This window comes from Artemia franciscana, chromosome 4 (assembly GCF_032884065.1).
Source record: "Artemia franciscana chromosome 4, ASM3288406v1, whole genome shotgun sequence".
NCBI lineage: Eukaryota > Metazoa > Arthropoda > Branchiopoda > Anostraca > Artemiidae > Artemia > Artemia franciscana.
In genome coordinates, this window is record NC_088866.1 from 12,047,651 (window position 1) to 12,075,556 (window position 27,906).

General features: G+C 34.1%; 1 protein-coding gene across 1 annotated transcript; it reads right to left on the reverse strand.

Moving 5' to 3' along the window:
• Positions 1-1,585: 1,585 nt before the first annotated feature.
• LOC136026000 (probable methyltransferase-like protein 24) lies at positions 1,586-27,655 on the reverse strand. The gene is made up of 4 exons (XM_065702144.1): positions 27,534-27,655; positions 16,587-16,821; positions 5,020-5,301; positions 1,586-1,990 (listed from the first exon to the last, which is right to left on the reverse strand). Exons 1-4 carry the CDS (start codon positions 27,564-27,566, stop codon positions 1,587-1,589), a joined length of 954 nt encoding a protein of 317 aa, XP_065558216.1. The 5' UTR covers positions 27,567-27,655; the 3' UTR covers position 1,586.
• Between the last annotated feature and the right edge of the window lie 251 nt (positions 27,656-27,906).

A 27,906-nucleotide genomic window follows, 5' to 3' on the forward strand; every position in this document is an offset into this window, starting at 1 on the left:
AGGTCGGGAGTCCCCCGCCCCCACTGGATGCATGGAAAAACTATATAACTGAATCTTAACGTGTTCTTAAAACTCGCCCCTTGTCTTGTGTAATATCTCCGTAAATTCTTCAACAATTTAAATTAGTCATCTACGTTCTCTAATTAACGTAAATTGCAACTACTTCATCCGAAAATGTTTTGCTAAGTTTTATATTATCCTCTACCGACTACCCGATAGGTTTCCGGCTACAAGTTTGTAGTTGGAACTAACTAGCTTCAGCACCTCTACATTAAGATGATTCAGATCGCAAAAAAATTTTCCTCCAAAGCATAAATCGAACTAGACGCGAAAGAGCGCCCAAGATGCAAAAGTAAATTCTCTTCGGTTGCGTTCCTTTCGAAATCTCCCATTATCAATCCACCAAACCCGATTCAATACATAGTGCCAGCAGTCTTTCTCTCTATTGCTTTGTTCTTCGTTTATCATCCATGCTAGCTCTGGGGATCCTGTACCCATCTAGGACTATTGACAGAATACTTGGAATTGTCACAGCAGTTTTTACGTGTCAAATTTTTATAACGCACCTCCATTCTTTTGGTTTTGAAATCATTTTGTACCAATTTTCGTGTTTTTGGCTTTATCAGTTTAGATTTGCACACAAGTGCACACAAAAAGCGCAAACACACAAACTCACTTTTGATATTTTATATATAGATTAACTTACCCTCGGGTAGTGTTGGATAGTTAATATCCGGGAAATTTTAATAATGTTAACCTTCGCAAGAGTGTATTTAACAACTTCGTAGTTTCTTGGCGATCAAATGGACAGTGTAGTAATGCATGGAGAATACACACAGACATAAATTAAATTCCTATATAGATAGATGATAACTTCACTGGTTCCTTGTCTAGCTTCCCTTGGCTTTTGTTTGTCTTAGGTCCTCGTAGGTGGCCCAGACTTCGCTGTTAATTGTTTAAATAAATCAAAATTTCTACAAGCCAAATAGTCAGCTCTTTTCATGGCCTTTCTTTGCTCGCTCAGGCCTTTGGCCCTCGTAGTCGCGATCTTTAGAAGCTACAGAAGCTGCGAGTGCAAAAGAGAAGAATATAAATATGTGACGTCAAGATAAAAAAAAAAGTCTCTGACTGCCGACGATCCAAGCACCAACAGAATGAATCGAACCTACATCCGTGTCCTATTTCTATGGTGTTTGGCCAAAAGGTGGTAAGTCCCCCTTTTCAAATTTTAAACTGTGTCCATCAAATTAGTAAATTACGAAGTGAAAAATGGGGGGGGGGGTATCTACTGAGGTTGGTTTTTCACGACGAATCAAATTCTGGACGAAAGAATTTATGAGATACGGGAATAACCTCATTTGGGTATGTATATTGCTTTTCTGAGTCTTATTTAAACCTCACATATCCCAGCCACCATTGGACTTCTTATCCTAATGATTAAATCAAATTGTAGATGTTGAGAAGAAAGCAATAGGTGTTTGTAACTCCTTATCGTCAAAGAAATTATTTATACGATTGATTCAGTTCAAATTAGTCTAAGGTATATGTAACTAAAAAGAATGGTGTCTGAACTTAAATTGTCTCCTTTAGTCAAAATATTTATTATAAAACTGTTTATTGTACATAGAAACTTTGTAGCAGTGGACCTGTTTCTCTCCTGTAACCTTGTCGACGATCAGACATGATGGATGAGCCCACTCAGATGCTGCAAACTTGACAAATCCCATGTTTTCTAGGACCCAAAGCTGTGCGTAGAATTGTTCTATAGTCGATTCGTCATTCTTGTTAAAAACGGTTAAAAATTGCTTTACGTGGTTAATAATACCAGAACTTACTAGTTCTGTTAAGATAGGTACATCCTTCTGTTCGACATTCACTTTTATCACGTCAATATTGCTTGGTGACTCCTTCAAAATTCTCAATATGTCCTTTAGGCGAATATATTTTTTCGCTGGATCTTGGTTTTCGCTTAAACTGCCATCACTTATGCCTAAAAAAAACGAAAAAAAAGCAGGGAAGCAAATAATATGATGATCATATTAAAAGATACACAAGGAAATGAAATAGTTTAAAATACACCAGTCCTCTTTCCTGCTCGTTTTTAAGGGTAACATGTAATTGAAGTTTTGAAACATTTTTGTGCTTGCTCAAGATACTGTAGGAAACTAATATGGATAGAAACCCAAACTTTTGCCCTAGAGAGAAATAAAATGGCACTTTAGCCATCTCTCTCACACCGGTCACAGTGAAGTAATCTGCCCCACTGACCTTCATCAGCATTCCTTTTCAATATAATTGAATACGACAGTGTTTTTATGGTGATACGACAACCTGCATTCAAGTATAATTCGAAGGTAATTATTCAATAACAGCACAGAGGCAAATTTATTTCCTTCATCTTTTAAATATTAGATATTAACATAAAACATTAAATACTAGACATTTAAATATTAACCTCTCTTGCTATGGTATCGTGATGTTCAATATATATCTAATTATTCTTACTATCGGTTTATACGCAGTCCTACTTTTCCTTCTTCTGGGCAAATTTATTTCCTTCATCTTTTAAATATTAGATATTAACATAAAACATTAAATACAAGACATTTAAATATTGATATCTCCTGCTATGGTATCGTGATGTTCAATATATATCTAATTATTCTTATTATCTTTTTACACGCAGTCCTACTTTTCCTTCTTCTGGGCGATTACACAAATTAATATGCCGTTTGTTTGATCTAAAAGATCTAAGTTTTGATAAGTTTTCAGGTTATTATTATCGTCATTAAAAAAACACCGATAGCCTCTAAGCTAATATAAGTCCCCCTTTATTGCACATAAACTAAACAGAGGGGCCATACACTCTTTACTCGTTAAAAGAATTATTGTGAAAGTAGCTATTAAGATATAGATATGAGATATTGAGATTAGTTAAAACTAATAAACTGTTATAGATACTTGAACCAAAACGACAAAAGTTTGCACACTATATGGAGGAACCCGTTTCTTAGGATCAAGCATTTCCTCAGGCAGAATTATTTGTGCCATGTCTCAGGTTTCAGGGAAATAATAATAAATAAAAACAAATAAAAAAAAGCGATCGTATGGGGATCAGAACAACCACGTGCGACTGAAGACCTTCACTGGTATAGTTCAAAAGTAAATTTATTGTGTGAAATGTGTAATCTGATAACTGTACAGTTTTTCTTGAGCGAGGCAAGAGTTACCGCATATATTTACGTCGACCGCATGTTTGGCATATCAACTGATTGACTTGCAACCAACCCTTATTTTCCAGCACGATGCGCCCCCGACATGGGGGCTGCATATTAGTCAGTTCCTAAATATGACCTTTTCAGATCAACGGATTGGAAGGGATGGGAAAATTCTATGGCCACCGCCATCGCCAGATATTACTTCCCTGGACTTATTTTTATTGGGTTATAGATAAGTAGATAGATAGATAAGTGTATTTCAAAAGCCTAAGGGCCATATACACACAACAATATAAATAAATAACACACAAGCAAGAACATTAAACAACAGTACAAATTACAAGCACGCACAGAAACAGAATACAGCGCGAAAATATCTAAACTAACGACAAAATAAGTTAATCATAAAAACGTTTCTTCTTACTAAGGATTAACGGACTTTTCCCCTTTATTAATAGTATTTTCACTCTTAACAACCTATTCTAAAAATATTGCCAAGGACCCCCACGCTTAATTGGTCGTCCCATAAATCTTCCGCTTTCCCGATTGAAAGAGAGAGAAAAAAAAGAAGAGAAAAAGAAATTCTTGTGTTTTATATCATATAACGGGAAAGAGAGAGCACTTCCAATCTTGATGGGAAAAAGTTGACTCTCAACTAGGATTCAACGGAGGAAATTTAGTGCAATTCTATTCCGGGAACGTGGAGAGAAGAAAGGATTTGCTTAGGAAATTCTCCAGATCTAGGCCTCAAATTATTAAGACTCGCTGTCTTTGTGACTTATAATAATAATTCATATTGTGTCTTATAATAATAATTAATAATAAATTATTCCAGAAAAAAAAAGCCCGTGGGCCATAGGAAAATTACATAATACACAAACAACAAATTCACTACATTAAATTAAAACTATTCAAAGAAAACGCTCCCGATGCACCGCTGCAATCCTGACAAACCTTGCTATCCTTTTGATACTCAGGAAATTTGTATCATTCATTCTATCTACCATCCATATCTCATTCAATTTTTCTTTTCCATACATCTCACGCCTCCAATCATTCAATTCGACACATTCACACACAAAATGTATTAAACTTTCATCCTGAGATCCGCACATAGGACAAGCAATAGATACTACCTTCTCCCCTTCTCTCCCTTTTCTCCCTATATAGGAAAGACCGTGTATCACACAAAAATATGGGACGCTGCTGACTCGAATCAAAAGATTCCTAATTCCACTGATGAAACCGTCACACAAGAAAATGGCAGGAGATCGATCACTGTTTTTTTGGGGGGGGGCATCGTGTAACTAAAAGTAACCATGTAGAGATCTATTAAATTCAGGTAAAAATAAGTTTGATAAATACTGGTTAAAACAAAATGAATCATTGGAAATGTTTCAACAGCTGTATTTGCAATAGTTTATTTTAATTGCAATGAAATATCATGGGTATCCTCTGCTGTAATTCAAAATAAAGTTATGGTTTGTCTAGTCGATCTTGTTGTATTGTCGATATGGTTTGTCTAGGGACAGTTTCATCCTTTTTTTTTGTGAATGTTTTTAATTTTATATTTATTTTAATTTTATTTTTTGTAACGCCGGTGTGGGCTCCCTAACACCTAATTAATCTTACGAAAATACTTCTCGTGGTGCAGTGTTGTTCATTTGGCTGCCTTTTTTTTCTTTATCCATCACCACGAACAATGTGCCTTCTAATTGCTAAATGCCTTATATTTTTGAATTTTTGAACTTTTAAAAGTCTGATGAGCCTGACCAAAAAGAAACTGGTGAAGTAGGCATACCTATCTGTAACGCAGCAAAGCGATCTGAATATTGTATTTCGTTTTTTGACAAATTAGGATCAAAACCGATTACTTGGCAGCCATATTCAGCTACTTCACTTTCAAATGTAATTTCAAATAATCCAAAAGAGTAGACATTGCATCTGAGTAAGTTGGGTCGAACGCCGTAATCAAGACACAAGCTGTAATTTCCGCTTGTCACATCTACTTCTACGTCTGGAGAATAAATCATCTTGCTTTTCCAGTGTGCCCCGCCAAATTGTTTGATGTCTTCACACGCATCTGAAAAAAAATTGCGTCAGTTGAAATTGTGTGAAGTTGATTGTTTTGAATCCCTAACAAACGCAAGTTTTGCAACCATTTTGCTGGCCCTTATCCCTCTGCAAATCAGGTTTTCCGCCTTTGTATGGTGTCATTTAATAAAAACGTTCACTTTCATAGTTTTGTTTTTTCTTTCGGTAAAAATTTTCAAGTTGGAGTAGTTCAGATGTTTATACAAGCCACACACATACATACATATAAAACATAAAAACAACGCTTTGTTAAATATAGATACACCCTTTTTTTTATCCCACCTGGCAAAACACCTTTTCGTGTGCATTTTGCCGTCTTTCTACACCTGGCAGCTTGAACCTAAGGCCCTCGAGTGACACCAGTTTTCCGTCAGTATATTTCCTTTTTTTCTTCTTCATACTAGATTATTTAGAGGCGCTAAAGCATATTCTCAGTGCAATTTCAGGCCCTGTGCCAGCTGAGATCGAACCCTGGGTCCGTTCTCTTTTAGTGTTGTTTGTTTCCAGATGTTTGCAGTATATTACCTCATTTCTAAATGAAATTGTTCAGCTGTTTATTGAAGTCATATATATATATATATATATATATATATATATATATATATATATATATATATATATATATATATATATATATATATATATATATATATATATATATATATATATATATATATATATATATATATATATATATATATACGCAGCAAGGCACGCTATTGGCGAATAGATAAAGGTTTTGTCAAATGATTTCTGTATGTTTTAAAAGAATGGATTTAAAAGAATACGAGCATTTCATCACAAGATATTAAGTAAGATATAACCCTATCTTCAACAAAAGTAAGATTCTGTATTAACAATAAATGCGATCATCGCAGAGATATCATTCCAGAAACGGTGTTGCTGGCGTTGAAGGGATGGGAAGGGTTGTAGGAGCCATAGACTATCCCTCTATTCATGCAGCCCAATAATTAAATGATCGAATTGCAAGGATGCAAACAACTTATCAAGTAGCAGTTTTTTCTATGAACTCTAAGCCAGTGAAGCTGCCGAATCAAACTACGATATACTTTACAGTGACAGATAAAAGTTGGGACTTGAAAAACGTTTGATTAACTTACCCAAAATTGACCTCCTGATATTCACTTGCTTTTTAATACAGATACTTACCTACTTCCTAAGAGACCACTGGGAGGTCTGAGTAAACTCGTGTATATTTTGGGTGGGGTTTGGAATTATTTACATCTCTGTCAATCATCACTTCCATGTTCCATTTGGGTAAGATACTTAATTCATAAGTTTCAAGCTGATGGGGGAACAAATGTATCTACTTTCTGCTGGAAAACCATCAAAGAGGAGAGCGACAGGCTCCCTTTATGCTTCAAATATTACAGGCTGGAAATCCCTGTATTATTTGAATTAGACAAGGGTTGGTTTTTAAAGAGGGACCAGTTACTCAATTTGGTTTTTCAATCCTACTTATTGAAAACTGTGGTTGATTCCGGCTCAAACCACGACTTCTGCTGTAAAAATTGCAATCACAACTGTAGGGCTAATACTACTATCAGCATTACAAATAACCCTATCAAGAATCCTGCTTAACGGTTAAAGGTTAACACAAATGACAATCTCTTATCAATGTTATTTTGATGCAATTTGTCTTCTTCATTCGTGATCAAATTTAATTTACAATCAGGTGACTTTGTCCTCAGTCTCACCACGCTACGCTTTGCTTAAATCCAAATAGTGTAAGGGCTTATTATTTTTTTTAATGGAAGGCTTCACGCCGATCCGTTCTTTTTCAAAGGAAAAGAGCTGATTTTGTTATAGGCCATACAAAAATAAGTCATATGGAGAGCATAAGGATTTACAGAATAACTTGTGAGGATGTCAAAATAATGGAAGGGGGATGGATACGGGTGCAAAAGGCCGCCATTCTGCTAATTTACCTGCGGGGAAGCTGCAAAGACAGTGGTAAAATTAGCGGAGCTGAGGAGCGTGATAATGAATGTGGGGAAAAGGTTGACCCGATGATTAATAGTGCCACTTTAAAGATTGATGCATATAGTTTTATCTTTAATATATAATAATACAATGTCATAAAAGAATGGATAGAAATTAAAACTAAAAAACATAATTTTGTCAAAATTGAGTAAAGACAGATATTTAATAATATTAATTAAAAAACAATTTTTCTCATAAAATAAGTTTTTCAAAGAAAAGTACAGGACTGCAAACCAAAGACAAGCATACACCAAGTCAAATAATAGTTAGAGTATAAGACGAACACAAATCACTATCAGTATATAGAAAACCGGGAGTGAATGGAAATTACAATAAATAGTCCGGTATCAAAGGCAGCGCTACCAAGTAAAGAGCTACGTGGGCACAGTGTATTATTTATTTATTTTATGTCTTCTTTTTTTTACCAAGGCCCTTCATATAGAAAGAATTGTCATAAAAACTTCGGAAGGGGCTCATTCGATTGGAAATTGAAAGGGCTAACGTCATTAATTTTTTTTTAACATTTAAAAAACATTTGTTTAAAAAATAGTCCGAAGATCACATTACAAGGCCTGCCCGAGATACAATGGAAGGGGGATGGACACGGGTGCAAAAGCCCGTCATTAGAGTTATACAACCTCCCAGAATCTGGGGGCAAAGGTTATAAGTTATGCCTCGGGGGCATATAGGCTTCTCATGGAAGGGGTGCTTTTGTGAACTTTAGAGGAAGGCCGTTTGATTCGAAATTTGAAGTTCTAGTACCCTTTTTAAAAGTCAAAAGTGATGCAAGACAACTAGCGTAACCAGGGTTGCCAACTGCTGACATCCAAAAGTGTGCAAATTAAGGCTAAAAATGAGAAATTTTAGCTCAAAAAGAGAAAAAAAAAACATTCAAAAATATAAAAAAATTGCATGCGCACGGTTGCCGCTGTTTGCGCATTACCTCTGAGGTATAAAATAATACATTTCAAACGGAAATTGTGCAAGTTGGTGTCCCTATTCCTTGGGTTATTCTGACGAAGTCGCCAACTACTGACGTTCAAAGTGAATAAAAACTAACATCTAAAAAGAGGGATTTCACTCTCTCGCATCCCCTTTGAGGTGAAAGAGTGCATTTCAAACGAAAAGTGTGCAATTTGGCAACCCTGAGCCAACCCCCCTACCCTGACACCCTCTTTTCCCTACACGCGTCCGATGAAAACTGTGAGACAGCCATTTTGCTCACAGTAATCGAAAGAGCCTGTATTGATGCCCTCAGGGTAGACACAATCGTCCAGAGCCCAGGGGCACGGGCTGCAAGTTATTCCCTGGTTATATAAGGCTTTTATGGGATGGAGGGCGACCATCCCCCGCCCTCTGCCATGACCCTATTATTCCTTAAAAAACATCCGATCAAAATTTGAGAGAACTATTTTGTTCAGTATTGTTGAAAGGTCTAGTAATTATGCTTTTGGGTATGTCAACATCCACACAGTCCTAAGGTTAAGGGCTGCAAGTTAGGCAATTCAATACTACTACAGCAACTAAACTATTCACACCATAGTCCACAGAGCATATAACAGTGCCTTCAGGGTGGACGCAACCCTCCAGAGCCCAGAGCCAAGGGTTGTAAGGTTTGTCCCGAGCACATAAGGATTTTGTGGAGCGAATGGTCGCATAAGAAAAGTCCAGTAATTATGTATTTGGGTGTGTCAACCTCCACACGGTTCTAAGGTTAATGGCTGCAATTTAGGCAATTCGTCCGTTGTTTACATTTAGTACATGGTATTGAGAAATGTAGCACCTATTTATGTTTGAACTTTATTTTCCGAAAATACGAAGGGGATTCAGTTGAACCTTTCAGAGAATATTGAGGGAAGTGCAAAACACGTTATATTGTATACGGATTGTCAAAAGGGTGTAACCCATGAATGCCTGAGTATATTAATTTGGAACTTTCAGGCAATAATAAGAGAGACGATCAAAAAGAGAATATTTATGTGCTACCACTACTACTACAACCACCACTGCTACTAATAAAACCACGTTACTTCATTTACTATATTAAGGGGAGTATTGAAGTAAGTCAAAAGATGCTATTTACATGCAGATTGTCAAAAGAGTGTATCTCAAGAATTGATTTAGGACTTTCAGAGAATGGTAACAGGGGAAAATCATATGACTAAAAAGAAATACGTCCACGCTACTAATAATACTCCTATCACTGCTACATCTATTACTAGTGCTACTTTCTAACTTCTACTCCTGTAGCAGCTACTTGTTGCTATTACCGCTATTACTATTAATACTACCACTAGTAATACAATTACTACTATTAAAATTATGGCTAAGGTTATAAAGGTGAAATTTTCAAGGATTTTCTTTTGGGGGGGGGACTTAACCATAACACACAGTGTGTATCCAGGTTGTTAAAAGGGTGTTACAGCAGTATTTAAGGAACAGTTCGATGTGCGAAATTGAAACTAACAAGGCTTGTTGTGAGGGATGTTGAACTAACCAAAAGAAAACATTTGCATATTATTTCTACTCCATTTACTCATACTACTGTCAGTGTTATTAGGACTTCTACTACTGCTGCGCCACTAAAGTTAAGGCTATTATTATTAATTCTAAGGTTGCTACTAAAACTGAGGGTATTAAGGCAAATTTTTTTAGAAATATCGAAACTATGGAACTAAATCGAAGCATATTATCCCCACACATGTTATTGAGATGACGTATCGGAAGTGCTTCAGGAACGTTTCATTGTATTAAGTTTTAACTTTCATCGTGTGTTGAAGGTGATGATGAAGAAACCAAAGGTGCTACGCGCGTAGTACTACTAGTGGTACTACTACTGTTACTACTACGCAAGCTAAGAGTATTGAAGTGAACTTTTTAAGGAATATTTAGGCGGATGTTCAACTAAATCAAAAAGTTCTAGTGCCACTTTAGAGTCAAAAGAGATTGGGGGATAAGCAGCCCTCCTCCCAAGCCCATTCATTTTTGAAACACATCCAGTCAAAAAATTTTGAGTCATTTTGTTCAGCATAGTAAAACAGACCAGGAACTATGTCTCAAGGGATATTGGGTATGTCAGACCCCCACAGCTATGTAATTGGCCCATTATGCTTTAAAACTGAATCAAAAGGCACTGTGTGTGTGGTTGCCAATAAGACCTCAGCAATATATCGAAAACAACTGAGGGTATTAAGTTGAAACTTTTGGGGCTATTACTGTTACTACTTAAGCACTTCAAGTTACAAAAGAGAATAGAAACAATTTTTAGAGAATGATGGTTTTATTTTTCATGTCGACTTGAGGATGTGTAAAATTAAATTAAACAATACTATTTGTGTCAGGATTAAACATCGGTGAAAAAGAAATAGGAAGCAAAACTATGAATTCTTATAGAAAAGCCATAAAGATGTAAAAAACAATTTCACGGAAAAGACTATGTCAAAAAATACGAATAGATATTAATTTGAAAAATTTCCAGAAAAAAAGTTTTTCAAGGAAAAGTGAAGAGCTCCATTAAACCAAAAATGAGAAGAAATAAAGTAAAATAATCTTCCAAACGTAAAACTAACACAAATCACAATCAATAAATAAGTTAACAGAAATAACTACTGAAAACAAAATATATCTTAAATGAATTTACTTTTTTTACTTTAATAAATAAAAAACTTCAAGGAAAAAATATTACTATATGTATATTAAACTGACATCCATGGTTAATTGTTATATTTGTTTTCAGTAAAATGCAAATTATGCTCTGGTCTTGAGAAGGCATGAGGTATGCCAGCACTATTCTTTTCAAGTTTTGCTTGTTTTGAGTTTGACTCGGTCCTTTATTGTAGTTTGTGTTCCTTTTGAGTTTCATTTATTTATTAATGGCTTTTTGTGTAAGTTTTACGCTTGGAAAATTATTTGACTATATTTCTGCTCATTTTTATTTAATGGAGCTCTTTATTTTTCTTTGAAAAACTTGTTTTGTGGAAAGTTTTTATTGATTAATAAAATAAAACGACAATAGATTCGTACAAATAGTGGTTGGGCTGATCTCCCGTAAGCTTCTAATACCTGAACTTCATTTGACCTTTGCTGTTAAACAATTATTATTTCGAGCCGTATTTTTTTTTTATCATAGGCAGTGCAATAGCACTGCGTAAGTAAAGAGCGATGTGGCCACAATGTATTGTTTACTTTTATTTTATCTTTTTTATTTTCTTTTAGACCAGGGCACTTCTTATAGAAGGAGTTAAAACAATATAAACTTTAAAACAGGCTCATTTGATTGGAAATTGAAAGGACTAGTGTCCTATTTACTAGTCAAAATTGATTGGAGGGCAACCGATCCCCCCCCCCCCCCCCAATACCCGTCATTTCCTCAAACACATTCAATCGAAATTTTTAGATAACTATTTTGTCCAACGTAGTTGAAAGGTCCGAAAATTATGTCTCAAGATGACAGCCCTCAGAGCAAGGGTTATAACTTGTGCCCTGGGGCATATAAGTTTTTTTTAAAGTTTGGTCGCATAAAGTTTAGAGGGAGTTCATTGGACTAGTAATCAGAAGATCTAATGCCCCATTTAAGAGTCAAAGTGATCGAAGGTTATCAACCCCGCTTCCCCTTTTTTTTCTAGTTCAGACCAGGGCACTTCGTATAGAAGGAGTTGTGGAAACTTCGATAGGGGCTCATTTGATTACAAATTGCAGCGTCTAGTGTCCTTATTAATAGTCGAAAGGGATTGGAGGGAACCAATTGGAGGGAAAAATACTTGAATTATGTAGGCTTATCTTAATTTTGACAAGATTTTTTGCAGAAACACAATTTCAGCCTAGAGGGAGCAAACCGGGAGCTGGAGGAGGCAGTTACCCCTCCCCCATAGCAAATTACGCTCCTGAAACCCCTCCATGCCCATCATTTCCCCCAATACCTCCAATCAAAATTTAAGATAGCTATTTTGTTCAGCATAGTTGAAAGGTTCAAGAATTATGTCTATTTTTCTTCTTCCAAACTTTCGAAATTGACTATTGAGAAAGGTATGTATGCTTGAACTTCATTTTCTTAAAATACGAAGGGAATTCAGGTGAGCCTCTCAGAGAATGTTGAAGTAAATCAAAATATGTTATGTTTGTACGGATTGTCAAAAGGGCGTAACCATGAATTACTGGATATATTAATGTGGAACTTCCGGGAAATGATAAGGGAGATGGTAAAAAAGGGATTTCAACCATGCCTAAGGGTAAGAACATATGAAATTTTCAAGGATTTTTTTTTTGGTGGGGGGGGGGTAATCACAACACGCCGTCTGTATGTGGGCTGTCAAAAGGGAGTAACAGCAATATCTTAAGAACAATTTGATGTGTGTAATCGAAAATAACAAAGCTTGTTGTAGGGGATGTTGACCAATCGAAACGAAAATATTTGCCTCCTATTGCTACTGCTTCTACTCATACTACTACTACTGCTAGTATTATTACCACTTCTACTACTATTGCTATCACTAAAGCTAAGGCTATTATTATTAATTCTACCGCTACTACTAAAACAAAGGGTATTAAGACGAAAATTTTGGAAAATATCGAAACTGTATGGAACTAAATCGAAACACACTATGCCCACGCAGGTTATTAATAAAAAAAAATGAAAACATTTAAAATGTATTTTGTTTTCAGTAAAGTACAAATTATGTTCTGGTTTTAAGAAGGCGTGGTGGTTGTTAGCACTATTCATGTTAATTCTCGCTCGTTTGAGTTTAATCCGGTTATTTATTGTAATTTTTGTTTTTATTTTGTTTTGTTTTTGTTTCATTTATTTATTGATGGTGATTTGTGGTAGTTTTACGCTTGGAAGATTATTTGACTCTATTTATGTTCTGGTTTTAAGAAGGCATGGTGGTTGTTAGCACTATTCATGTTAATTCTCGCTCGTTTGAGTTTAATCCGGTTATTTATTGTAATTTTTGTTTTTGTTTTGTTTTTGTTTCATTTATTTATTGATGGTGATTTGTGGTAGTTTTACGCTTGGAAGATTATTTGACTCTATTTCTGTTAATTTTTGGTTTAATGGGGCTCTTTGCTTTTATTCGAAGTGCGTGTTTTGAGGAAAAGTTTTTTAAGTTAAATTTTCATAAGATAAATAAATGAAAATTACTATACTAACCTGGATTACTGAAAAGTACTAATGAATGTAGATTGAGAGTTTAATGTATATTGAGATTCATCCGGTAAGTCTCAGTAATTTTGGATTGATGGATGGTATAAAAAAAGTAATTTTGGATGGATTGATGGTATAAAATTGATGGATTGATTGATGGTATAAAATTGATTGATGGCATAATTGATTAATGATTGGATTGATTGATGGTATAAAATTTTGGATTGATAAAATAGAAAAAGAGAAGCCGTTTAGGACATATTTCTTTATTTATTTGTAATATGTCAAACAATACAAAAAGTACACATAGACGGAGTACAAAATAGGGGGGAAGACGTTACAACGTTTATCAAAACAATTAATAAAAAACAACCTATTAAACGCTAAACTCAAACTTGTAACTATTAAAAATAGCAACGCTGCGACTTTAAAACCTGGTGCAAACTGAAAGTTTTAGTTTGATCTATTGGCTGCGCATCATTAGTTCAGTCTCATTTCAAGAAAATTCCGCAAAAATGCCTTTCTTGTATGGATATAAGCTTTAGAGCCTACAGAGGTGTCAAGGAACCACCGAATGAAACATTCCACAAAAAGCTGTTGGCATCCGCGTCTCGGCTTTTATTTCCCTATCATGTTTTGATCTGTTTTTTTTTTTTTTTATTACAATTTTTTTGTCTGTTTGTGATTTTTGCTTTTGTGATTTGTTTTTGCTCTCTAAACACCGTAGTATTGATATTTTTGAGGTATAAGGATTATGAAAATAGTTTTTTTTTTATTATCCTTGATAGTAGTCCTGTATTTCTGTAATTTCTTTCTAAATTTGACGAGAAGGAAGGGGTCTTTCTAGAAAAGCCTGCAAATTACAAACTTTGTCATTCTACGAAGTTTATTCAAGCTCAAGGAAAATTTTTTCTAGGATTTCCCCAAAAAATCTGGGTCTTAAAATAAACTGTACAAAAAAGGTAGCTTCAGTGCCATTTATAAGTTTATTTGGGAGTCGATGGATTTTTATATGAATTCAGTCTTCTTGAAGACAACATGAAAATGATAATATTAGAAAATGACGTAGAATTAACAGTCGGCTTAAATTTTCAACAAGCATCAATTTTTATCTGAATTAATGGTAATGAAACTGCCGAAAAAGCTATAAATTTACTATTGACCCTCTATTCAAATTCATCAACGAGTTTCAAGCCCACTTGGGCAAAAATTATGCCTTTCGCAATTTGCCTATAAACCTTCATTACTTTATCATTCCTAAGCAGGCACAATCTACTTCAGCCTTACTCGTAGGCAGTAGTCTTTGACAAAGAGTTTTAAAGGCTTGGACATTCACCATTCTCAATATGCGGTCCTTGTCGTCTTTGAGAAGAATCCTTGCAACACTTTCATTTTGATGGACCCTCCCCTAAGATCGAAAATGAGGCTAAGATTTGATGTCCAGACAATTGTAAAGCAGAACTACTTAATCAGCAGCTTCTAGATGTAGAAATATAGAAATAACATATTCAATAAAATAAAATATAGAAATAACATATTCATATTAGAAATAACATTTTCAAAGAAACAACATATTCAATAAAATAAAATATAGAAATAACATATTCATATTAGAAATAACATATTCAAAGAAATAACATATTGAATAAAATAAAATATAGAAATAACATATTCATATTAGAAATAATATATTCGAAGAAATAACATATTCAATAAAATAAAATATAGAAATAACATAGCCTATTCATATTAGAAATAACATATTCAAAGAAATAACATATTCAAAGAAATCGTCAAATTTCTTGACGGAATTGAAATGCCTCCTGTAAAAGTGAAAACTTTATCGCTGTCACCCCATAGTTTTTCTAAATGAAGAAAGGAATTCGGGGGAAAATACGCTATAGTTTGTATTAATGGTGGCCATTTGCCTGGTCTGCCGTTCGTATGTACTTTGTCATGTTGTATGCATGCACATCAAAAACATCAGAATACTATTTAAATTGTATTGGCGCATTTCATTGACGGAATTGAAATGCCTCCTGTAAAAGTGATAACTTTATCGCTGTCACCCCATAGTTTTTCTAAATGAAGAAAGTAATTTGGGGGAAAATACGCGATAATTTGTATTAATGGTGGCCATTTGCCTGGTCTGCCGTTCGTATGTACTTTGTCATGTTGTATGCATGCACATCAAAAACATCAGAATACTATTTAAATTGTATCGGCGCATTTCATTTAATAGGCATATATCTTATTTTAACTTGTGTAGCTGATACAACCTTTCTGAATAGATTAAAGAGCCATGTCAGGAAATTGCAGTAGTCTATCATTTTCATTCTTTCCACGAGAAATCTATATTATCTCGGGCTTCTCTCTATTATTTGAGGATAGAGAAGATTTTTTAAATAAACGAATGAGACTGTTATTCTATTTTCTTTTCCCTATTTTTGTAATTTTATTTTATAATGGGATTGTTTTGTAATTTTAACTGCACTAACTCTTGAGAGTTGACTGGCTATTGGAGTTTTTTTTTTTTATTATTATTATCTTTTTTAGTAAATGTAAACTTTCTACTAGAACAATTAGTTAGAATACCATTGTCCACAGAAAGGATTGCATTGCTTACAGGTTGATAGCCACGGAACATATGTGGTGGAGAACCAGAAGCAAATTTTGACTTTTTTTCCTTCAATAGTATTGCAAGATCGTTCTCTATCCTTCTGCTAGAACATATCTTTCCAAAACTTTTTACGAGAACATTTAGTGAAAATACCTTTGTTCACAGAAAGGATTGCATTCTTTACAGGTTGATAGCCATGGAACATATATGGTGGAGAACCGGGAGCAAATGTGACATTTTTTCGTTCAAGATATTGCAAGATCTTTCTATATCCTTCTACTAGAACATATCTTTCTTAAACTTTTTACTAGAACAAATAGTAAAAATACCATGGCCCACAGAAAGGATTGCATTCTTTACTGGTTGATAGCCACAGAACATATATGGTGGAGAACAAGGAGCCAATTTTGACATTTTTTTTCCTTCAAGGTGTTGCAAGATCTTTCTATATCCTTCTTATAGAACATATCTTTCCAAAACTTTCTATTACAACAATTAGTGAAAATACCTTTCTCCACAGAAAGGATTGCATTCCTTACTGCTTGATAGCCATGGAGCATATACGGTGGAGAACCAGGAGCAAATTTTGACATTTTTTCCTTCACGGTGTTGCAAGGTCTTTCTATATCTACCAAATCCACTGAGTCCTTAAGCACCTTGGGGGTTGATATATACAGCCATGCAGATAAACAGAGTAAAATTGACGAGCAAAGTAGAAATGGAAGGTGAAGTAACAAAATATCCTGAAAATAAAAATGACGATTACAGAATCTTGATTACGAGATAATGAGTTTGACCGGAGTAAAATAGACAAGCAGAGCAGAAATGGAAGGTGAAGTAACAAAATATCCTGAAAATAAAAATGATTATTGCAGAATCTTGATTACGAGATAGGGGGCTTGAACAGAATAAAATTGAAATGCAAAGCAGAAATGGAAGGTGAAGTAATAAAATATACTGAAAATAAAAATGATGATAACAGAACCTTGATTATAAGATAGGGGTTTGGACTGTGTAAAATTGAGGTGGACAGCAAAAATGGAAGGTGAAGTAACAAAATATTCTAAAAATAAAGATGATGATTACAGAATCTGGATTACGAAATAGCGGGTTTGAGCCCCCCACCCCCAAAATGTTTGTCCGACTCAAAAATGAATATAAATAAAATTTGACGTGTTTTTTAAATTTTTAAGATTACAGAATCATAGAAATCAGCGGCTGTAAAATTTAAAGAGTAGCAAGATGTCCCGGTAATCTAACCGATAATGCTTTCAAAATTATTAAAAAAAAAGTGCGACATAGCCATTTTTGTAACTTTTCAGGAGAGCCAAAAACGGAGAAAAATTTGTCGTCTGTGGCTGCTCTGAAGGATTAGGCTAGTGGGAATAAAGTGGACGTATTCTAAACCAACTGTTTATGCCCTTTTCAGTGGTTCAAATTAAATTCAAGAATTCGAGCGAGTTCAAAATTTTCACATTTTATGGCTCATGTCTTCTTTTTTTTCTCGGCAAAAAAAGGATGCAAACGCCAGGTCCCCATGTTACAGCTCCATAAGATATTCCTCTTGCAACAAAACATGATTAAGAAGAGACATACGCCACTTGGAGGCTTTTGTCACTTTTTTTATTCTGCTTTACCTTCGTAACGGTACAAGACAGGACAATTCTGACTAAACCATTCGATTCCTCATGTTTAGTTTAGCTATGACGCATACATAACTCATTTTCGAATGTATCACACTTATAATTATCACAGGCGACAGGGTTAGGAATGTACAGGAAACAGAAAGAAGTAAAAGAAATAATAGAGAAACGTCATGCAAATAATAGTGATTTTTATTTTAGAAGTAAGAAATGTTTTAATGAAACGTCCCGAAAATACAATAGAAAGAATGTTTACATTTAGAAAATTTCGAATCCGTAACATTTTGATTAGTGTAGAAATTCAATTCGCCTAACTCCATTGTTGGAATGGCAAACACTGCTAGACACCCAGTGTTGAGATTAAGGACTCAGACTTGGCGTCCTCATTTGGAGAGAGGGAATTAATGTATGTGTAACCGAGCGTAAATTAAAAATTGCAACACGCCACTCCTTACATCCAATATAGAAACCTGAGAATTTCTCCCTGCAGGAGAATACCAAGCCTTTGGGTATAAACCACATAAATGTCGTTCTGACAAACGATGTCTTTTTCCCTACACGTCTGTGGAAACAGTGCCCATTTACATGTATAGAAACTAGTGTTTCAATCAATCACTGCATCAGACAAGAATGAGATGTGAACCGACTGAAAATCTAAATGAACTGTAAAAGGTAAAATATGAAGCTTTGGAGAATCTACCCGGCAACTCTTTTAAAAAGTGACCTTTTTTAGTGGTGCTATTTATCATACCATTGTTGTCAGTGAAAATCGGCTAAAAAAAATCAACAATAAGCATTGTCCCCAAAACGATTGTTCATTTATGATTTTTTTGTAATTTTGAGGAGAGCAAAAATACGGTGCTTTAGTTCTGGTGTGGCAATTTTTTACTCGAGGATACTATCAAGGGCTTATCCACTTTCAAAAAATGTTTATGTCTATTGGCTTGCACCAGGCCTGCAGGAATAGCACCATGCTTGGGGCGTAGACGTGATATGGGGTCGAAATGTACCATGCATGGTAGAAATAGTAGTGTTCTATGATGTAAGCAAAGTGGTAGTAAGTGACTAACCTGTTTGATACAAATAAGGGAGAATTGAAAGAATTACGGTGTGTAGCTATCTGACGTGAAAACATTTTGTATCATATTTTATCAGATATGGCTAAATGATCTTTCAGCAAAAAGAATACGTCCAGTGAACTTGATTTCCCTCCGAAACGCGACCAATTGATTAGGATACCCCATAGGTATAATTACTTTTGAGAAAAAGGTCGGAAATACAGTTTTTCATTTAGGGTACATAGAATAAGTGTAGTTGTTTGTTTTTTGTTTGTTTTTTTTTTCACAGTCTTTACGTGCAAACTCACCTATAAGGTAATTAGGACAATGTTAACATAGGAATTTCCCATGTGCAGTTTTAAAGCCATATAAAAAAAAGCTTGATCCGAAATAATCCTTGGGAATAATACAAAACATGTCATAAAAAAAGGGCTTGCTAGACTTGTTTTTACACCTGGTTAATATTTATATTACTTAGTCATAATCACGAAAAACCAATTTTAGTTTGCGATGCGTTTTATAATGGCCGTAAAGATAGATAGGTAATTGCAGTCAAATCCAAAGGGCCATAACACAAATACAGAATCTGAAAATAAGATAAAACGCACCTGAAATTCAAGTATAAAAGCACAAAACGGATATTTTTCTCCGAATAAAGGTTTATTAACAAATGTCCCCATTATGTTAATTTCATAGGGATTGACAGATTTCGAGATATCCAGGATTTGCACATTTAAATCATCTAACAATTTCTTCTTAAGAAGTATAGCTTCTGACATCTACAAATAAATCAGTCCAGATCCTCATTAATATCACGAAACATAGGGCGAGTATATAGTCATCTCCAGGCTTACCCTTGTTATAGCAAAATTTGTCGTCCTATGGATTGGCATGCAGTTTATTCGAAGCTCTATTTGCAATTACTTGATAATTACTATTTACTATTTACTTGGCTTAAAAAAAATCTTCTCCAAAAGTTTTTCTTTTCATTTCTCTATATTTAGAGAAATTTTAGCAATGCTTTTCCAATTCTAAATTCTGCGTCTCTTGGTATTGCTCCAATATTTTAAACAGTTCGTTGTAACAAACTGTAGTAAGGAGTGACCTTGCTCAATAGTATTCGAAACTCTAAAAAGCGGAATTTTAATGATAATTCATGCATCAAAAGAACCATATTTTTATGCTGATTTCAAATATATTTTTTTTCACCGAATTTAGTCTTTACCATCAAAAGTTATGAGCCTGAGAAAATATGTCTTATTTTGGAAAATAAGAGGAAACATCCCCTAATTGTAACAGGATCTTAACGAAAATCACACCATTGCATTCAGCGTATCAGAGAACCCTACTGTAGAGGTTCCAGTCTCATATCTACAAAAATATGGAATTTCGTATTTTTTGCCAGAAGACCGATCTTGGGTGCGTGTTTATTTGTTTTTTGTTTTTTTTTCTTTTCCTGGTGGTTGTATCGACCTAGTATTCCCAAAATGTTACAAAAGGGATTGTTCTAACGGAAATCAAAAGTTCCAGTGCCCTTTTTAAGTGATCGAAAAAATTGGAGGGCACCTAAACCCCCCCCCGCACTCATTTTTTCTCAAAATCAACGGATCAAAATTTCGAAACAGCCTTTTTTTCAGGATGTCGAAAAACCTAATAACTTTGTCTTTGGGGGCGACTTACTGCCTCACAGTCCCCGGGAGAGGGGCCGCAAGTTACCTACTTTGACCATTGTTTACATGTAGTAATGGTTATTGGGGAGTGTGCAGTTTATTCTTTTAGAATAAACTGCTCTATTTGCAATTACTTGATAATTACTATTTACTTGGCTTAAAAAAGAATTTCCAATAGCTTTTTTTTCATTTCTCTATATTTAGAGAAATTTTAGCAATACTTTTCCAATTCTAAATTCTGCGTCTCTTGGTATTGCTTCAACGTTTTCAAACAGTTCGTTGTAACGAACTGTAGTAAGGAGTGACCCCGCTCAATAGTAAACGAAACTCTAAAAAGCGGAATTTTAATGTTAATTGATGCATCAATGGAACCATATTTTTATGCTGATTTCAAATATATTTTTTTCACCGAATTTAATCTTTACCATCAAAAGTTATGAGCCTGAGAAAATATGTCTTATTTTGGAAAATAAGAGGAAACATCCCCTAATTGTAACAGGATCTTAACGAAAATCAAATTTTCGTTAGAAAAGAGGAAATCACACTCATTTTTTCTCAAAATCAACGGATCAAAATTTCGAAACAGCCTTTTTTTCAGGATGTCGAAAAGCCTAATAACTATGTCTTTGAGGACGATTTACTGCCTCAGAGTCCCCGGGAGAGGGGCCGCAAGTTACCTACTTTGACCATTGTTTACATATAGTAATGGTTATTGGGGAGTGTACAGACATTTTCAGTGCCATTTTTTGGTTGGGGGGGGGGGTGAGGGGAGTATCTTGCGTGGGAGGATCTTTCCATTGGGGAATTTCTCGTGGGGGAAGAGAATTTCCATGAAGGGGGTACATGATTTTCTGGTGTTATTTAAAACAAAAACAACGACAAATTAAAAAATGAAAAAGCTTTTCAACTAAAAGTAAGGAGCAAAATTAAAACGAACAGAAATTATTAAGCATATGAGCGGTTTATCTCCTCCTAAGTACCTTGCACTTTACGGTAAAGTATTTTCAGTAATTTCAACTATTTGTTTTGCGGCCTTTGTGATTCAGGGGCCATTCTTAATGAATTGGGACAAATTTTAAGCTTTAGTGTAAAGAGCGAGCTATTAACAAGGAGGGAAACCCCCTTAGGCCTATATACGTAATAAAAATATGCGAATATAGAAGTTCGTTATGCAAGTTAATTTGTAAGTTACAGGTATTTTTATTAATACAAACGTTATAAAAAAAAATAAAAGTTCTAGTTACCTTTTTAAGTGACCAAAAGATTAAAGGGTAACTAGGCCTCCTGTCCCACCTCCTTTTTCTCAAAATTGCCCGATCAAAACCAATAGAAAATCATTTAGCAAAAAAAAAACACAAATTTCATTTAAATTATTCATATGCGGAGAGCCAAAATCAAAATGTACATTAATTCAAAAACGTTCAGAAATTAAATATAAAAAAAACAAGCTTTTTTAACTGAAAGTAAGGAGTGACAGTAAAACTTAAAACGAACAAAAATTATTCTGTATATGAAAGGGGCAGTTCCCTCCTCTCAATACCCCGCTCTTTACTCAAAATTTTTTTACTGTTTTAAAAAGCAGATTTGAGAGAAAGAGTTAAAGTTTGATAGCGTAAAGAGCAGGGCGTTAAGGAGGGAACAATCCCTTTTACATACGGAGTAATTTTTGTTCGTTTTTAAGTTTTAATGTCGCTCCTTACTTCCAGTGAAAAAAGTTTTTTTTTATTTAATTTGTTAAAGAATCGCTTTGTCTATACATGCCGTCCAAAATCAAATATATTCATGCTTAGTATTCATGTTGGGTGTACCTTAAATAATTATCAGCCATTATTTACTTTTTATTGAGGTTTCTTTTCTTTTCTTTTATTTATCCTTGTCCTGAACACTATTTGCCATCATTATCCACTGCAAAAGCTTATAAATTCCTTTTTACAGAGATTTGTCTTTTGATTTTTGGCAAGATGGTCCGTATTTTCTTTAGTGTAAAATTTGAGTTTTTCTTCCAGAAAATCTGAAGCAGGGTAAATGAAAGACAGGAGTTATTTAATGATGTAGCCTTTAAATATACTTTTCTTTTTTATTCCGAATTGATAAACAGTTTTAATGTTTGAACCCCACGTTGTTGGCTCAATTATCGTTCAAAACGTGTGAAATACTATTTAGGCCTTTTTAATTTTTACATTACTTTTAATTAGATGCCATCGTTTCTAAATTTGATTATTTCATTAAGTTGACATACAAAATTTACGTTTTGACCGCTGTACAAAAAAAAATTAAGTGTTATATTACTCATCTTGTTACTTGTTATTTTTATTAATTTATTTTATTGTAAGGCAAAATTCAGTCCTTGGGCAAAAGGCGGAAGAACTGTTATTTTACAATTGCTTCTAATCCTGCTCTCACAGTCAATCATTAAGTCATTCGAGGCTGACACACTGGTAATACTCTTCGTCCTTACACCCTTCAGGTTTTCGTTATGTTTTTTTATCATTTTAACATTGTTAGATAATTTTGTGTTCTCAAAAGTCGCTTGCAGGAAATGCAAAAAAGTGTGCAAAGAATGGTCATCTCTTGTTTGAATATGTGACTGAGGTCACTGAACTCTTGGTCGTGATCATACAATTCACCAACTATTCAAATGACTGAATATGGACTTTCATTGATTCACGGCGAAGATGAAATGACAAAATTAAGGATATATGTTTGTTTTGTAGTTCTATGGGCCATACAATTATTTTTAAGATTTATCTTTAGCTTTCTCAGTGGAAGTTTTATAGTTGCAATTTTCTTAGTTGCGATTTTCTGTAAATGGTGGTTCTTGGTCACAAAGTTATAAACCCTGGATAGTTTGCAGTTTTTATACATTACTATGCCTTCGATATATAAATTCCTTCGAAAAGGGGGGCGAGATCACTCGGTTCCATCCTCCGTTGGCTAAAAAAACCAGTTTATCCTCTTAGAAAAAACAATCTGGAATGCCCGTGTTATGAGCTTTCCACTACTTAAAGAAATCGGCATTTCTTACATTTTGAGATTGCTTAATTTGTTAAAACAAACTTTGAGAAGTTTTGTGGATAGGACCAGGCCTTAAATGCTCCTTGAAGGGCTGAGCCTCAGAGTAAATAACTTCAAAGGGATCTGAAAGGATTACTGCTGCTACTGATAACAAATCTCTGCAGCACCAAGCCGCCTGAGGTCTACATAGTTACGCACGCTCCTCCTCCATTCCAATATATTCAAAGCCTCCCTCTATTATACCTCTTTACACGCTCCCAAGAAGGTCCAATTTCCATTGAATCGTTTTTTAGGCCCTCCTCTCCCCCCTTTTGGGGACGATCTGCTTTTCGACGAGCTGTTGCAAACATTTTGATGAATTGTGGGCGCTCAGAGTCACGGTGGAGTATTTATTAGATGTTTTCCAGAGGAATTGTCTACGGATTATTTTAGGTACCCGTCTGACTGTACATATGCTCTTTACGCTAAAGTTTTACTCTTTCTGTCAATTCTATTTTATTAAACAGTAAATAACTTTAGCGTAAAGAGCGGGACGTTGAGGGAAGAACAGCCCTTTTCGTACACAGAGTAATTTCTGTTCGTTTTAAGTTTTAATGTCGCTCCTTACTTTCAGTTAAAAAAAATATGTTTTTTTTAAATTTAATTTCTGAAAGTTTTTTGAATTAATGCTTGTTTTTATTTTGGCTTCCCGCAAATGAATAATTAAAACGAAATTAGCGTATTTTTTTTTTTTTTTTTTGCTAAATAGCTTTCTCTTAGTTTTGATCAGATGATTTTGAGAAAAAGGGTGGGAGAGGAGGCCTAGTTGCCCACCAATTTTTTGGTTACTTAAAAAGGCAACTGGAATTTTTAATTTTTAACGAACGTTTTTATTAGTAAAAAATATACATAACTTACAAATTAACTTACGTAATGAACTTCAATATTCGTATATTTAATTATGTATATGAGGGGGTTTGCCCCCTTGTTAATACCTCACTCTTTACACTAAAGCTTTAATTTTGTCCCAATTCTTTAAGATTGACCCCTGAATTACAAAGGCTGCAGAATAAATAGTTGAAATTACTAAAAATACTTTAGCGTATTAGTGTGCGAGCTATTTAGGAAGAGATGGACCCCCCATATGCATAATACGCTCTGTTCGTTTTAAGTTTTAATGGTGGTCCTTACTTTCAGTTGAAAAAACTTTTTATTTTTTTTTCATTGTTTTTCTAAAAAAATGCCAGAAAATCCTGCGCCCCCATCGTAGAATTTCTTTTCTCCCATGACAAATTCCTCCAAGGGAATATCCTCCCACGTAGCCCCCTTCCTCACCCCCCCCCCCCCCCAAACCAAATATCACCCTGAAAATGTCTGTACACTTCCAAATAATCATTACTGCATGTAAACGCTGGTCAAACTTTGTAACTTGCAATCTCTCCCCTGGGGACTGTGGGGGAGTAAGTGAATATTTCGGCCCTATATCCAAGGGCCATCTTCAGCACAATTCAAGGTCAAGAGAGAATATATATATATATATATATATATATATATATATATATATATATATATATATATATATATATATATATATATATATATATATAATATATATATATATATATATATATATATATATATATATATATATATATATATATATATATATATATATAGATGCAGCTTTTGAGACAGGCTGCTAAACAAGCAAGGTTGGCTCTAAGACATTGCATCTGATCACTTAGTTCTCTTTAGTTTGAATGAGTTTACATTCTCATTTCATTCTTTTCGCCAGTCCTGGTTGAACTTCGTTGAAGTAAGGATGCTAGGGCTGTTTTTAAAAGCAGTTTTAAAAAGTGTTTTTAATTATTTAGTTTTAATTCTCACAATTTGATGTAAGTTCATTTATATATAAATATATATATATATATATATATATATATATATATATATATATATATATATATATATATATATATATATATATATATATATATATATATATATATATATATATATATATATATAGTTTCTCTCTTGTTCTCGTATTGTGCTGAAGAAGGCCCTTGGACATAGGGCCGAAATATCCACAGAACTGATTTCCACTGTCTTGAAAAGAGTTTACCTTTTGTTTCTACTTTGTATTTGTTTCTTATTATGTTTTTCGACTATGCTGAACAAAATGGCTATCTATAAATTTTAATACGTTGACTTTGGTAAAAAATGAGCGTGGGAGGGGGCCTAGGTGCTTTCCAATTTTTTGGTCACTTAAAAAGGGCACTAGAACTTTTAATTTCCATTAGAATGAGCCCTCTCACTAAGCCCTCTCATTTTACTAAGTTCCACATTTTTGTAGATAAGAGCTTGAAACTTCTACAGTAGGGTTCTCTAATACATTGAATGCAATGGTTTGATTTTCGTTCAGATCGTATTACTTTAAGGGGATGTTTTCCCCTATTTTCCCTATTTTCCAAAACAAGGCAAATTTCCTCAGACTCCTAACTTTTGATGAACAGTTCGTTACCACGAACTGTTTGAAACTCTGCTCTCAAGTTTTGTAATTGAAACGGAAATTATGCTAATTATTGATCAAAAGAGTCGGTAAAAATGACCATCCAGTTGGCAAAATCCCTAGCCCCCCCCCCAAATATTTTGGCTATTAACACCCCTATTGGCAAGTGCTACCTAGAGCTTTGCTTTTAGCAAGATTTACATGGGAATATTTCTAATTTTCTTGTTTTTGTACATTTCTTAGATTTCATTGAAGATTGAGGTTTCAATCTAAATCTTTTAGATTTAGATCGTTTTAATCTTTTAGATTTAGATTTCAGGCAAGAAAGGAAAAAAGATTTTAGAATAGCAGAGTGGTTGCATGGGTCTTTGGCAAACTTAAGTTAAAGGTAAACAGAAAAATAGAGATTATTGTCCTGCAGTTGACAGTTAAGCCGTAGTTTAACTACATTAGTTTATTTTTGTGACGTTTTTTTTTATTTTTGTTTTTTATTTTTATTTGTTTTTTTGTTTTTTTATTTTTGTTTAGGCTGATTTGCCTAAAAACACTTATAGGGAAGAGGCAGGAACTAAATTGAGTCTATAGTGTTATTATGGGAATATTTCTAATTTTCTTGTTTTTGTACATTTCTTATTGTCTCCTCTTTTCCCAGAGGAGGGGAAAGAGCAGAGTGTCCTTAGCGCAGTCTGCCGGCATCCATGCAGCTATTGCATTCATTAACTTAGAAAAGAGTCAATCTGAATCTTCTAACAGCTCCAAACAAAAATTTAATTTGTTCTAGTGCTTAGTTAATGCTTATAGTATGGTTGTCTATCATAATAAAGCTAAAGCAATGTACCCTATTGATTAAAAATAACGTATCTCATTTGTTTTCAGGGAACTAATTGCTATATATGACTAACTTTCATTAGATGTTATTTCCAGTGGATCATTAAACTCCATTAGTTAGGTGCTTAGGGACAAAATTTTAAAAAACAAAAATAAAATGGGTGTAATAGTCTAGCGTAGAAGATATTCATCATTAAATAAGTGATAGTCACTTGGATGTTCATGTTACATAAAAAGAGTGCATATTTTATATGTATATAAAAGTACTTATGTATTATACAGCCAACACTTAAGTTTACGCTGTGTAAAACTCGAGAACAAACCGGTTATATCTGTCTGTATTAAGAAACAATTAGCGTTACTTGTGTCTTATAACCACCACACTCAAGTTCTGTCGAGAAGAGAAGTTTGATTAATGCTAATGAAATAAAATAAAATATTATGAAAATATAATACTTGATCAACAAAATTATGAAAACTACAGCAAAGAATTATGAGAGGTGGCACCCAGACCGCATTATATTAAATTGTACCGCATATATACATTGTGGAGGGGGGAGGCTATATTATCTCCATCCTCCTAATTTGCAAATATATAACCCAAATTTGTTTCTAAAGTATTATATTTCCATCGTGTTTTGGTAGATTTCATTAAGATTAACCTAACTTCACTTCTTGAGTGTTGGCGGTATTATACGAAGTACCATTTAAAATATTTGTCTTTGGAGTGATCGGTTTAAACAAAAATACCTTAGACTTTTTAACTCCGTGATTTTTATACATCTTTATTAAAATGCTAAGATCCAAACAACTGAACTTCTCTCGAATATATATCTAAATTTGTAAACTAACCAGTTTTGCCAGTTTTCAAGATCCTGATAATCGGTACCACTGTTGCCAATCTGGCGAAATTGCACCGTTTTAAAACAATTTAGAGATACTTGTTCAATGCTATGCATCTGGGAATGTTGTGGTACAATCCATTTTTCTGATACATTTTGCACATGATTTTTTTCGGTATTATCTACCCCGCTATATGACTTGGCTCTAACTAAGTTATTAAATAAAAAAAACAAGTTTTTTAACTGAAAGTAAGGAGCGACATTCAAACTTAAAACGAACA